Below are 15,825 nucleotides of genomic sequence, written 5' to 3' on the forward strand. Positions count from 1 at the left end.
TGTTTGCTCAAGGACTGCAGTTCTAACAGTGTTACTCTGCTGTCATCTGTTGGCTAGAGATGATACTGACTTCTACACTATTATTTCAATTAGGATTTGACTTCCCCAACATTTATGCCTTATAGTAAGCAATTTATTCCATTTCCCCAAAGGCAACTGTGAAGTGTATGGACAGCTGACCTAAATTCAGTTGTTTTTTAAAGGAAATTTAATGTTGAGTTACAACTGAAATTACACAAAATGGGCATGATAAAGAGAAGACCCATATCACTTCCTTTATTTACTTTTGTGTTCAGTCACATATACACTACACAACACATTTTACAGATTAAACTCACATGATGGAATTCCATTTAATGAACTGTGAATATTTTACGCTGACATCTACCACTTGTCCGCATTTTAGAAATATAATGAAAATTGTCATTGTCGTTTACTGAATTCATCTTGGAAATTGTGCTAGACTGTTTTGTATTGTATTGTTTTATAAAAAATGATGCACACCGTTTATAAAGCATGCTATGTTATCTGCTATGATCATTTCTTTGTCCCGATATTTTTTAACAGCATGCCAACTGGCACTCAACCTTTCTGATGGTAGTCTAAGAAGTTGATTGAGAGTCTGCAATACACCTGTGACCTTGTCACTGTGAAATTTTGTGTTGCAATGTTTTATTTTGAACTGTCTTTTTCCATGAGTTTGCCATATTTTTATTTTAAGAAATCTGTTAAATCAACTGGTTGGATCTACTCTTACTGTCATTCAAGTTAATGATATACATAGGTATTGCATACACTGTATGAGGAGCATTATTATTGTTCATTTTCTATGCATTCATCAAAACACAAGTTACAAAAATAAATGGAATTTCATGAGCAGTTTAAACAAAATCTTGCATTCACGCTTTCATGTGTTTCTTGGTCATGTTTAATCATTAAGCTGTAATGACTGAATTGGTTGTGATCAGTGTGACTTAAAAACTGAACTAAGCCCTGTTATAATTCAGTGACTGAAGTGAATTCATACTGTGCTATTTTGACTGGTATCAGCTTAAGACAAATAACAACTGGTATGCACTTCAGGAACCCTTCAAGGAGGAAGTACTGAGCAACAGGAAGATGTTCAGTACCTTATATTGAACTAAATCTGTTCCAGTTATATAATTTAAGTCCCTCCACTCAAAAAATATGCTTATTGTTACTTCGCTTTGATTAACATTTACTTTGCAGAAAGATATCACAACTAGTTTGTAAAAAATTATAGTCCAATGTGCAACTTACTGTTCTTATGTGGGATGTGGAAACTTGAAACCTCCAGTATACATACTGAGAAAGGAGTTTTCAGTGAAGTAGTCATAATGTTCCAGTAGTTAAGCTTTAAATGTAGCATGAATTTGCATATTCAAGGTGTTTAAAACCATAATAGACACAAATAGACATGTCTTACAGCATGACTATGGAGATGCTTGAAGGATTTTCTTTTGGAAAAAGGTGAGTTAAACAGGCCATGACGTCCTGCATTAGGTAAATTATAAGTGTAAGGTGTTACAAAGATTCAATGATCCTTGGCAGACATAAGAAACTCTATGGGAGAGATAAACATCATTCTGCCTAAGGGTTCAACTTCATTTGGGGAAAATAAATGCTGTCTGATACGTTGGTCCAAAACCAGGAAAAGGCCACCTCAGTGTGGGGGTCAAGCATTATGAATCAGAATCAGCTTTATTTGCCAGGTATGAGGACACATACGAGGAATTTTACTTTGGAACATTGTTGCTCACAATGTGCTAACACATACAAAACAACCAAACAATATATACACACTGAGATATACACACTAATATATACATACTTTAAACAGAAACAATATAGAGGCATGAGTGCAATGAAGAGAGCAATACAAATTATTTAAATGTGGAGCATAGTGCAAAGAATAATTGGATAAATAGTATTATGTTATTGTATTGCAATATGAACAGTATGAACATTATGAACAGTTCTGGAATAGGGAATGAGAATGATGAATAAATAAATAATAGGTGAGGTAAGAGAATGGGAATGATGAGTAAATAGTAAATAATAAATAATAAATGAGATATGAGAATGATGAATAAATACTAAATACGTGGAATAATAAGTGGTGTTTGAAAAACAGTGTTACTGGGTTACTGCACAGAATTGAACCTGACACTGAGGGTAAGAAGTCAGCTGTTCATCAAAGTGATGGCTTGTGGGTAAAAACTGTTCCTGAATCTGTTGGTATTGGCGTACAGTGCTCTGTAGCGCCTACCAGAGGGGAGAAACTGGAACAGGTTGTGTCCGGGGTGAGATGGGTCTGCAGTGATGGTTCCTGCCCGTTTCCTGACTCTGGAAGAGTATAATTCATGGAGGGCAGGTTGGCACCGATGATCTTTTCTGCAGTCCTAACTGTCTGTTGTAGTCTGCTCCTGTCCTTTTTGGTGGCAGATCCAAACCAGACAGTGATGGACGTGCAGAAGAAAGACTGAATGATGGCTGTGTAGAAGTGGATCAGCAGCTCCTTAGGCAGGTTGAGCTTCCTGAGCTGGCGCAGGAAGTACATCTTCTGCTGGTTCTTTTTGATGATGGTGTCAGTGTTGGGCTCCCATTTTAGGTCCTGGGATATAGTGGATCCCAGAAACCTGAAGGACTCCACAGCAGACACAGGGCTGTTGAGTATGGTGATGGGAGGAAAGTCCACGATCATCTCCACAGTTTAGAGCGTGTTAAGCTCAAGGTTGTTCTGACTGAAAAAATCCATAAAGACTCTACAGCTGATCCAGAATGCTGCGGCACGTGTTCTGACGGGAATCAGGAAAAGAGATCACGTTTCTCCTGTTTTAGCTTCTCTGCATTGGCTTCCTGTAAAATTTAGAATAGAATTAAAATCCTTCTTCCACCTACAAAGCTCTTCATGGTCAGGCTCCATCTTATCTTAAAGAGCTCATAGTACCTTACACCCTGGGAGAGAACTACGCTCCCAGAATGTAGGGTTACTGGTGGTTCCTAGAGTCTCTAAAAGTAGAACGGAGCCAGAGCGTTCAGCTATCAGGCTCCTCTCCTGTGGAACCAGGTTCCAGTTTGGGTTCGGGAGGCAGACACCGTCTCCACATTAAGAGTAGGCTTAAGACTTTCCTTTTTGATAAAGCTATAGTTAGGGCATAGAATCGAATATTGTTAGGGAGTAGTAGTTAGTCACATAGTTTCATATAATATAACTAAAGGGAGACTTGGCATACAGCCCGATCCGTTGGGGGGAGTTCTGGCCGACCGGGCTGGAGCTCTCTTTACCTGTCTCTCTTGGTTTTGTTGTAATAATTGTTTTAGACAGCTTGGGACTTATTTTGATACACTAGTTAGGGCATAGAATCGAATAATGTTAGGGAGTAGTAGTTAGTCACATAGTTTTCAGATTTATCTATCATATAATCAAGATATAATAGAACTAAAGGGAGACTTGGCATACAGCTCCGATCCGGTTGGGGAGAGTTCTGGCCCGCGCGGCCTGGGAGCTCTCTTTACCTCGTCTCTCTGGTTTTGCTGTAATAGTTTTAGACAGCTGGGGACTTATTTTGATACCTGAGCTCCTCTCTCCTCTATCTTTCTATCTTTTCATTTATGTGCATCCATGTCCCAGAAATGCGTGTTACTAACTATTTCTGGGGAGTCATTCCCCGGAGTCCTTATGTTCTTTTTTCACCAGCATGTTCCCTTGGATCGAGAGGCTCCGAATCAGGGTAGCAGCTGTCGCCATGGTCCCGCTACACGTTCTGTGATGCCATGTTCAACTGCTACACTGCGGTGCCCTGCTACGTCCGCAACGTCCTGCAACGTCCTGCTACGTCCTGCTACGTCCTGCTGTGCCTTGTAATGCCGCACAGCGTCCTGCTATGCCATGAACTACTACAAGAACTTCTACAAACTACTAATTCTTTCTATTTTTATTGCCACTCTTCATTCTAACCCCAACCGGCCCGTCAGACACCGCCTACCAAGAGCCTGGGTCTGACCGAGGTTTCTGCCTAAAAGGCAGTTTTTCCTCGCCACTGTCGCACTGTTGCTTGCTCTGGAGGAAACTATTAGAACTGTTGGGTCCTTGTAAATTCTGGAGTGTGGTCTATCTGTAAAGTGTCTTGAGATAACTCTTGTTATGAATTGATACTATAAATAAAATTGAATTGAATTGAATTGAATTGACTGAACCAGAGAGCCAGCTGATCAACCTCCCGTGTGTAGGCTGACTCATCACCGTCCCGGATAAGGCAGATGACCGTTGTGTTGTCAGCGAACTTCAGGAGTTTAACAGATGGGTATCCTGAGGTGCAGTCATTGGTGTAGAGGGAGAAGAGCAGTGGGGAGAGCACACACCCCTGGGGGGTGCCAGTGCTGATAGTCTGTGTTCTGGATGTGATGTTCCCCAGCTGCACCTGCTGACTCTTGTCAGTCAGGAAGTTTGTAATGCACTGACAGGTGGAGGCTGGCACAGTGAGCTGGGAGAGTTTGGTGCTGAGGATGTCCGGGATGATGGTGTTGAAAGCCGAGCTGAAGTCCACAAACAGGATCCTTGCATAAGCCCCTGGTGAGTTGAGGTGTTGCAGGATGTGATGCAGTCCCACTTTGACTGCATCATCCACCAAACTGTTAGCCCTGCAGGTAAACTGCAGGGGGTCCAGCAAGGGGACTGTGATGTCCTTCAGGTGGGCCGACACCTGTCTTTCAAAGGACTTCATGACTACAGATGTCAGGGCGACAGGCCTGTAGTCATTTAGTCCAGAGATGGAGGGTTTTTTGGGGACTGGGATGACTGTGGAGCGTTTGAAGCAGGAGGGAACTTCAGATAGCCCCAGAGATCTGTTGAAGACTGACTGAAATGTGAGTTGGAGTTTCACACCTGAACCGCTCTCATGGTGTTCATCATGCTTTCACCCACTCACCCAAGAGAGACTCTTGTGATCATATCACTTTTGTCATCCCACACCTCTATGGTTTTACACCTGGATCTTAAAATATTGCGTCTGACTTTGTAATGAGTCACTTTGATCTTTCTTTTCGCAGTCATCTGGGGCCTGCTACACCTGTATTGAAGCATTTGTTAACTCCCATGTGTGTTTCCAGGTTTCTCCTATAATTCTGTATGTTGATACCAAAAGAGTATAGCTCCTGTCACATACCACTTACAAATTGTCTAAAGTGTTTTGAAATGGGGCAAGTATCTAAAAACTGTGTATTAAATGAACAAGAATCCTCTGAAAGATGTTTGATGTAGATAAAAACTGAACGACTGAGGGGGGTGTGAGTTTCACACTTTGTTTTGCTACCAGAAGATGTAACCTGCCATGATTCACTTTATATAAGGATACTGTATAGTAATGTGCATAACACTGTTGCTCTTATAATGTTACTTCATGTGTAGAGTGAAATGAACACCATGGTTACACCTTCAAGTCAGAATATTAGCAAACTTTCTTGAAATGTGATTTGATGGGAATTGATTACATTCATTTTTTAAGTAGAAATCACTAAGTTTGAAATGACTCTTCAAGTAGACTGTAGAGAAATACACCTGAAACTACCCACCCTTTGGTTAAGAGTGAATGTGGCCCGTCTATGCAAAGGAGGTTATTTCTCTAACATGGGTCACCAAAATTTCAGAGGGCCACTGAGAGATGTGTCATCTACTAAGTTTAGGCCCCAACCTAGACTGTAAAAATTGCAACTTAAGCACTCAAATAGGTCTTTTCAAAATTTTATTCATTTAAAAATTTATTAATTACTTGAAGTAGATAGCAGTGGTAAAATGTACAAGTTCTAAAGCTAAACCACTCAATATCTCTTTTTTTGGGGAAATTATGTCACAATGCACTTTAACACACAGATCTATTTCTGTTTCAGCGATCTATATCCAGCTAATATGGGAACATCGATGGGTGATTGAAATGATGTAAGTTTGCGTGTGTATATAAAGTTTGTATGTGGGGGGGAGAAATCACACCTTTTGTGTTACTGTTGGTGTTGAAACAGTGGTCTAAATGGGATTGTAGTGGTTAGCAGTTCTGCATAAACAATTGCAACAAAACATGCAAGAATGTTTTCACATCTTTACATTGAGAAAAGGTCGCTTGCAAATCAGTTGATAAGCTGAAAGCAATCATTTAATATCATTTAAAGGCAGAATCGTTTTGTTTTTTAATCCCATCCCTTTTGATAAAATAATATAGCTTAGAGATGGATGATGATGTATTTTTCATCAGCTGCAACCTGATGACATTTGGGGGCTCCAGGTTTAATTCTAATTATGACTGAAGTGTGCCAAGATGACTTGAATGCCATGTGATTCATCTCTTGAATTTGCAATTAAGAACCATAAACCAAGGTTTAGTTTTGGTGTGTGAGCTTCACGTGTAATTGGTTTCAACCCAAAAAGTTGGTGGCTGGTGAAGTGCAGTTTCAGATGCCATAGTAGCTTTTATTGATGGTGAGGTTGCAAAAGAGTGAAATAGCAATTAACAAAACAAGACCAAGTACTGGTTTTGTATTCATGTTTGAATATAGAGATACATGTCATGACCATCATGACTGTAATAATTTCAGTGGTTGAGAAATGTAATGCAGGAGTCCATGGCCTCACCCGGGTACAAAGAAAATAAAGATCTCCTCAAGTGTTTGGCAGATGCAGATTAAAAGCACACAGATAAGATCTGTAATATTCATGTCTGTCAGTGGATAGAATCATAAAAAAAAATCTGAAAATCATTTATTGCCAAGTAAGTAACACTTACAAGGAACTTGCATTGGTGGTTGGTGCACGCATAAACAAACAAACATATAGAACATTAATATGAAATAAACATTAAAATCCTTCAGAAACATATACAAAATAGCTGTTTAACGTAAGAAAAAAGAGACTAAATGAATATGAGGATCTTTAACTGGGATAATACTGGATCACTGCCATGGCCTCACATTATAATTCTGTTTTAAGGAACACAATGCTCAGGGCTCATTGCTCTGGGCAGTGTAGCCCTTAAGAAGTCTGTCTGACCCAAGTTGCCAAGAGGGATTTTAAACTGTGCATGAATCATTGTTAGTAGTAGGGAATCAAAACAAGACAAAGTGGGGTCAAAACGGTTAAAATAACATATGGTTTGCCTATTAAACAGGACAAGATAACATTTAACCATGTCTGCACAGTGATGTGGAAGTAGCATCTTATTGCATGGTTACATATTTTATTTATTATAATTACAATTATTTAATTATTTAACAGGCCATGACATCCTGCATTAGGTAAATTATGTGTGTAAGGTGTTACAAAGGTTCAATGATCATTGGCAGACATGAGAAACGCTATGGGAGAGATAAATATCATTCTGCCTAATGGTTTAAATAAAAATAAATGCTGTCTGATACGTTGGTCCAAAGCCAGAAAAAGGCCACCTCACTGTGGGGGTCAAGCATTCACACCTGAACCGCTCTCATGGTGTTCATCATGCTTTCACCCACTCACCCAAGAGAGACTCTTGTGATCATATCACTTTTGTCATCCCACACCTCTATGGTTTTACACCTCGGATCTTTAAAATATGCGTCTGACTTTGTAATGAGTCACTTTGATCTTTCTTTTCGACAGTCATCTGGGCCTGCTACACCTGTGTTGAAGCATTTGTTATGACTCCCCATGTGTGTTTCCAGGTTTCTCCTATAATTCTGTATGTTGATACCAAAAGAGTATAGCTCCTGTCACATACCATTCACAAACTGTCTAAAATGTTTTGAAAATAGTGCAAGTATCTAAAAACTGTGTATTAAATGAACAAGAATCCTCTGAAAGATGTTTTGATGTAGATAAAAACTGAATGACTGAGGGGGGGTGTGAGTTTCACACTTTGTTTTGCTAACCAGAAGATGTAACCTTGCCATAATTCACTTTATATAAGGATACTGTATAGTAATGTGCATAACACTGTTGCTCTTTATAAATGTTACTTCAATGTGTAGAGTGAAATGAACACCATGGTTACACCATTCAAGTCAGAATATTAGCAAAACTTTCTTGAAATGTGATTTCATTGGGAAACAATTACATTCATTTTTTAAGTAGAAATCACTAAGTTTGAAATGACTCTTTAAAGTAGACTGTAGAGTAATACACCTGAAACTACCCACCCTTTTGCTTTAGAGTGAATGTGGCTGTCTATGCAAAGGAGGTTATTTCTCTGAACATGTGTCACCAAAATTTCAGATGGGCCACTGTGAGGTGTGTCATCTACTAAGTGTTAGGCACCAACATCAGACTGTGAAATTGCAACATTAAGCACTCAAATAGGTCTTTCCTGCATTTTTTTCATTTAATAATTTTTTTATTTACTTGAAGTAGATAGCAGTGGTAAAATGTACAAAGTTCTAAAGCTCTACACTCAAGTATCTCTTATACTTGAGGAAATTATGTCACAATGCACTTTAACACACATGATCTACTTCTGCTTCACCAGATCTATGTCCAGCTATATATGGGAACATCGATGGGTGATTGAAATGATGTAAGTTTGCATGTGTGTATATAAAGTTTGTATGTGGGGGGGAGTAATCACACCTTTTGTGTTACTGTGGTGTTGAAACATGGTGGTCTAACTGGGATTGTAGTGGTTAGCAGTTTCTGCATAAACAATTGCAACAACATGCAAAGAATGTGTTCACATCTTTACATTGAGACAAGGTCTGCTTGCAGATCAGTTGATAAGCTGCAAGCAATCCTTTAATCATCATTTAAAGGCAGAATCTGTTTTGTTTTTTAATACATCCCTTTTGATAAAATACATATATCAGAGTTAGAGATGATGATGTATGTATTTTACATCAGCTGCAACCTGATGACATTGGGAGCTCCAGGTTTAATTCTAATTATGACTGAAGTGAGTGAAATAGCAAATAACAAAATAAGACCAAGTACTGGTTTTGTATTCATGTTTGGCTATAGGGGATACATGTCATGACCATCATGACTGGAATAATTTCCGTGCTTTAAAAATTTGAAGACTCAGAAAAAAAATTAGAATGGCGTTTATTGCCAAGTAAGTAACACTTGCAAGGAACTTGCGTTGGTGGTTGGTGCATGCATAAACAAACAAACATATAGAACATTAATATGAAATAAACAATAAATACCCTTCAGAAACATATACAAAATAGCTGTTTAACGTAAGAAACAAGAGACGAAATGAATATGAGGATCTTTAACTGGGATAATACTGGATCACTGCCATGGCCTCACATTATAGTTCTCTTTTAAGGAACACAATGCTCAGGGCTCATTGCTCTGGGCAGTTTAGCCCTTAAGAAGTCTGTCTGACCCAAGTTGCCAAGAGGGATTTTAAACTGTGCATGAATCATTGTTAGTAGTAGGGAATCAAAACAAGACAAAGTGGGGTCAAAACGGTTAAAATAACATATGGTTTGCCTATTAAACAGGACAAGATAACATTTAACCATGTCTGCACAGTGATGTGGAAGTAGCATCTTATTGCATGGTTACATATTTTATTTATTATAACGTAGGCTAGCCTATAGGTGAAATAAAAAGCAGGTTGGAAACACTGTTGAGACGTAAGCAGCAGAAGAACCAACATTGATATTGATATAGTAATCTTTATTATAAAAAAATGAAATCCCTATTTAAAAAAACAAAAAAACTACACCAATTATATCCTATATTCACATAGATTAAGCAGAATATAAACGGCATACACCAATGTATTTTGACAATATAGCAATTATCCTATATTCAGCAGCAAACACGCAGAAGGGTGTTTTGACTCATCCCTGTTTACTTTCCGTCTAATTTCCCACTCCATTAGCGACTCCTAGCGATTAACTTCAACTTTAACTTTCTTTAACTGTCTATGGCAACAACACGTAGCTGCACGTTTTTTTCAACTGAAACGAGGGTGCGTTGAAACGTCCTGCTGTGTGCGCAAGCGCTCTGCCTTATTACCGCGAGTTTACATGCACGTCTTTGCTGATTGGGCATCACCTGTGCTGTGACAGCCAATAAACGATAGACAAACGTCGTTTAACCGGAAACAGCAGCAAAACAGTGCGCGACAAAAATGTGTCCGAGTTCCCAGACTCTCAATTGGAAGAAAAACACACTAAATACTTAAGTACTGAGTATATCTCACTCTGACACAACAACATTTTTTGTTCCGAAAGCTAACCGCTCCAGTAACAAAAAGCAGCTGTAAAGTATTTTATGCTAATGTTACATTAGCTGTTTAAGCTACCAAACAAGGCAAATGCATTGACTGAAAACTGTATGAAGACGAAGGTTAAGGGGGCAGGACAACCGTACTGAATGTTATAACGTTAGAGTAATATAAATAATTTTGACTGTTTCTTTGAGTTTGTCTTTGAGCCAGCTGAGGACTGGTTGTTTGCCTGGCAGCAGTGTTTCCATCAGTGACCTGCTGGGGTGTTGCTGACTCACAAATACACTGAAAGAAATAACATAGACCAACTGCGAGAAAAGAGCAGTAGAATACTTTCTATGAAACCTAATGCAATAGTTCTGTTCCCAGGATCAAGGCCTGAAATTCTTTTTAGTGCCCAAGGCACAGCATTGTAGGAGTTGGCCTCTGTATTGAGTTGCAGCTTGTTTCTCCTCTGTTTGGAAAGCAAGCTGCATGGTAATTTAAAAATCAGTTTCTTGTTTTACCTTTTGTGAGCCATTCAGGGTTTAACGATGTTAAAAAACAAATAAAGATGGCACTTTTTCTAATGTAAAATGTTGTCCCTAAGCTTATTGGAATATAAGAAGATTCAATTTCACTTTGGCTGGAGGATGGAGGAAGGTGACTAGTTCTGCCGACACAGAACAACCATGGAAACACATCCTCATACTTCACTGTTGGAGGTGGCTGACAGTAGTTTGTTAGGGCAAAGTAATATCAATCTGGCGTGAAACCATGTGTTTTATTTTTTTACTATCCACATGTTTATCTTTTTACATAAAAAAACAAAACACATTGATCTGGGTTACTATTTGTTTTCAACTGTGTTTCACTGTAGAAAAAAGGAAGGAAATACTTGATTCTAAATTAATGTACTCAAGACTAAAACTAATGGTAAAAGATGTACATTAGCACTGAAAAATGTTTATCAAACAAAGCACAATGACATAGGACACATCTAGTTCTGTCGCAGTTCATACATGTAAAAAGAGGACCCATGGCTTTGCTTCTTTAAGTGGTTACATTGTTATCAGTGTTCTGAAGAGAGACTGGTTAGCTGAGATCAGTTGGTATTGTTATCTTATTTATAACCCAAAGTTGAACCTTTACTCAACATTGACTTAAGAGCACACACAGAGAAGTAGCTTCAGAGCTCTATTTTTGTGGCACAGCAGGGCATGCTGTGAACTTAAACATGAATGTAATCTATTCAGACACCTACTGACTTGTTTAAGGGAAAAATGTTCTTCATATGGCTATAGTGTGAATGATCATCATCCAACATAGAACCATCAATGTGCGCTGTGATACAAAAAGTGCAGAGCGGGGAGTAGGCATTGACCGACACTGGTTTTTCAAGGGCGATACCGATAATTAGCAGTTAATAAAATCGAAACCGATTTGGATTTGGAACCGTTATGCATATACAGTGAAAATTTAAGATTTTGGAATATAACAAAATCCAACACAAACTTTGTTTAGATACTGTAAGCAATTATTTAATTAATTACAAACTTTTAACATTATACACAGTAATAGATAGTCAGTCAGAGTTGTGGGCGGGACATTAAATTGGACTCAGTGGTGAGTGACAGACACAGAGCTGTAGCGGTGCCTGAGTAGCACACTTTTTACAGATAATGTGCAAACTGGCAATAAATGGCCTGATAATCGGCCAGGGCCGAGTATTGGTCTATCACCGGTGTGAAAGTTTATATGCGCCCTGATTTCACAGCAAAAGAGCTCTTACAGTGTCAGCAGAAACATTTGACCGTAAGTGAAGAGAAATAAAGAAAATGTTTTTCAGTCATTCAATTTGTACAGTACATGAACCCTTTTCTATTGGACAGTCAGTTGGACATGTATTGTCTTGGTGGAGAGTAGTTTCTGACTCTGGAGGAGATTTTGCGAGGTGGAGCAGGGCAGGATCGGGACAACACCCCCGGAACCTGCTGCTCCTCATCCTCATCTGAGGCAGCTCTCGTAGGAATGGGTTTCAGTAGATGAGCTCCGGGAGGGGACAAATGCGGGGGAAAGAGATTTTGAGGAATGCCAAGTGGAGGGAGGAGGCCAGGTCCAGTTTTTCCAGACATGTTCAAATATGAATAGCCTCTCGTTGTGTGGAAGGCATATGCAGGAATGAAGACAGGGTGAGGTGGTTGTTGTATAACGGAAGACTCTCTGCCACCCCAGTTGTAGTCCCTTTGCAGGGACTGGTGGTGCGTGCTAGTGGCAGTGATAGGTTGGGTGCTGCTGTGGACATGGGGTTGCAGTTGGTTGACGTGGTGAGCAGTGAAGGCTGCAGGGTGGATTAGGCCAAAGCGCACCTTAATGGCCATTAATTCAGCACTGAGCCTGGCATTTTCTTCTTTCATGGCCATGAGATGAGTCTCCAGCACATAGTCATTCATCCTTCTCTTCTCCCGTGAGCGTTTGGCTGCCTCGTTGTTCTTACGACGTTTCTCCCAGTAGAGGGCATCCTTCCTCTCCTCAGGTATAAACTCCCTTTTGCGACGGGGTCCTCTACGCACTAGTTCCTCGTCAATTTGTAAAATGTGGCCTTCTTCGCCTCTATAAAAAGGTGACGACTGGGACTCCATGGTAGATGAATAAATGAGAAACAACGTACCCAGACCTGAAATCAAGAAGAATAGAGGAGAGATTTTTAGTCTTGTGTGGGAGGTTGAGTGACACAGGTACTTTTTCTTCTTGTTTAATGATAACCTTATCTGATTTGCGCTGTACCTCTTCTTATCGTGGTTTGTTTTTGATAAAAGCACAGTAGTATTTCTGAATGCGGTGATGGCTGGAGTATGTGACACTGCTGACAATCTTTTTACATGTGATATCCACAGCTGTCAGCTCTGGGGAAGAAGAATAAAAAGGAAACAATGGGTCATGTTAAGAATATTCCTTTTAACAGCAACAACACAACTGCTGAAACTAAGTTAGTGTTGAATTTCATTGTTAAGATGTAACTAAAGTGTGCTGAAATGATACATATTGGGGAGAATCTTAGATTCTTGTTATTATACACCACTCAGGAGACCCAGACAGTCTGCATACAGATGGGGGGTTGAACAGCTGGCCCTCTGGTGCAGTCAGAACAACCTTCGGGAAAAGCCGCTCAACACTGCCCACAATTACCATTCTGAACGTAACCATTCTTTGCATTTTCTTTTGCCGATTGTTCTTAAATTTCGGTACAGATTTGTGATACGTTTGGATGGAAACCTAACCACTGTATGGTTTGGATCAGCTACCAAGTAGGAGAAGCTCAGACTACAACAGACAGTCAGGACTGCGGAAAGAAATCACCAATCAATCTCCATTCAGGACTTTTACTTCTCCAGAGTCAGGAAACAAGCAGTATCCTGAACACTGCAGACCCTTTAGACCCTGGACAGAACCTGTTCTAACGTCTTCCCTCTGGTAGGCGCTACAGATCACTGTTCACCCACGCAACCTGACACAAGAACAGTTTCTTTCCACAGGTCATCACTCTTTAATTCAGTTATTTGGTAGTCTATCATTGCCAGACCTTCCTCCACAGCACTGAAGAGGAAGGTCTGGCTAGTCCGCACAGTATTCTGGGATAGGAGAAAAACGTGCTCTGGTTTATTGGCATTTCTTTAAACCAATTACAATCGTATTGGGCTGCGCTACGTGCCAGACTCAATAATAGTACTGCAAAATAGCCTCGGGAAGGAACTTGTTTTGGTGGAACATGTGTACGTTCAAAAGTTGTTTTAATCGTGCAACAGAAAACTCAGATTGGACAGATAGTCTATCCAGCTGTCCGGGTAGCAGTTTACCATAGTCCTCATTAATCGACCCAAGTTTAGAATGCCAACACAAAGAAAGTGGAAGGTGATAGACGTGCTGTCGGGGGGAAAAAGAGACGTCTGACAGAAAGTTCGGCGGTACCTGAACAATCCCGGAAATGAAACTTTGTGGATATAGACTAGTTATTTTGTGTCAATAAACCTGTAACAGCAAACATCAACTGTACTTCACCGTACCTGTAAATGATATATCTTTGTAGTTTATACACAGTGTTTAAACATGTAAATAACATCACTGTTAACACAAATAAGCATGCTACATATACTTCCAAAAACTACCTTTTGGTATACAGTGACCTGTTAGATTACAAATTCCATATTTATCCCATCACCCTTTGCACTCTGTCTTGTCTTAAATTGTAACACATTTAAAACAGATGTATTCCTTTTATACATCAATTTTTTGTCCTTGTTTTCAGCTGGCATGCCTATTTCTGTGCAAGTACATTGAGAGTAACTAAAACCAGTCAAATTCCTCACACCTCTAATACACACTTACTTTGCCAAAATAGCTGATTCTGATTTTTAATACATATTTATCACTATTCTAATTAAAAGTATTTTTTAATACACAAATTGAAGGATCTGGCAAATTACATTCCACTTGAATTGTACCATACATGATAGATTTATGTTAATATTTACCTTGATTGGTGAAGTTATTTCTACGTATGTTTGTGTTCTTGTCCAAACTTGCAGTTTACTGTTGCACACAACTAGTAACGGGTAAGTCTGTGCATGTGTTTTTTTCTCTGTGCTACAGAGTCTACTACAGTGCAGTATTCAGTTGCACTTTACTCTAACACCTCCAGCACTCAAACAGGACTTCTAAATAAACTCTCACCTGTTTAAACCACATGAATGTGACGGGAAACAAGCAGACAGAGAAGAATGTGCTTGATGATCAATGTGCTCTTATAGTACATAGTTGTTTACAACGATGACTTCATGCAGCAACAGTCATACCTAGTTCCTTATTTCAAACATCACCTACTGTGCTACGGTGGCCGAGACAGTTCAACACAAACGCAAAAGCTACAACACAAACGCAAAAGCTACAACACAACTGCAAAAGTTACAACACAAACGCAAAAGCTACAACACAAATGCAAAAGCTACAACACAAATGCAAAAGCTACAACACAAATGCAAAAGTTACAACACAAATACAAAAGCTACAACTCAAATGCATAAGTGACAACAGAAGTGGCTGTGTTGTTGACAAACGGAGCTGGTGGATGAGCAGGAGGAAAGTTCTTGTATGTTTGAGAAGTAAGTGAAACATGGTTCCTTGCTAATTATGATTACTGTCTCTATGTGATTGTCGCAAATAAGCAATGTTGTTCAATATCTGTGTGGACTTTACAAACGGTAATATACAGTCTATGAACAAACCCTTCTACATGGCATTAAAGACAGTGTAAACACAAGAGTCCACAGTCTGAATTCTATTTATTTACTTTTTTTATTTTCCAATAGCAAGCACAAAACAAGGTTGTAGATAAAATTCTGGGTTTATTTCATTCAGAACAAGCTGTGTATATGTATGATGTATTACACCCCTAACAATGTAATAGGCAGCATATTGAATGTAACACAATTAGCATTCACTTTAAACATCTGTTTCCCATAACCATAACCACACACACACACACATACACTTTCCAAACTAACCGTATCAAGGGAATTTGCTGCTGGGAGCTGATCATTAACCAGATAAATATGGTTAATAAGTT

General features: G+C 39.3%; 1 protein-coding gene across 1 annotated transcript; it reads right to left on the bottom strand.

The window, feature by feature from the left end:
* Window positions 1–11,133: 11,133 nt before the first annotated feature.
* nfil3-4 (nuclear factor, interleukin 3 regulated, member 4) lies at window positions 11,134–13,127 on the bottom strand. Its single transcript, XM_032526096.1, has 2 exons — window positions 12,990–13,127; window positions 11,134–12,879 (listed from the first exon to the last, which is right to left on the bottom strand). The coding sequence occupies exon 2, from the start codon at window positions 12,842–12,844 to the stop codon at window positions 12,095–12,097; it is 750 nt and encodes a 249-aa protein (XP_032381987.1). The 5' UTR covers window positions 12,845–12,879; window positions 12,990–13,127; the 3' UTR covers window positions 11,134–12,094.
* Window positions 13,128–15,825: the final 2,698 nt, after the last annotated feature.

The sequence above is a fragment of the Etheostoma spectabile genome, chromosome 9 (genome assembly GCF_008692095.1).
Source record: "Etheostoma spectabile isolate EspeVRDwgs_2016 chromosome 9, UIUC_Espe_1.0, whole genome shotgun sequence".
NCBI lineage: Eukaryota > Metazoa > Chordata > Actinopteri > Perciformes > Percidae > Etheostoma > Etheostoma spectabile.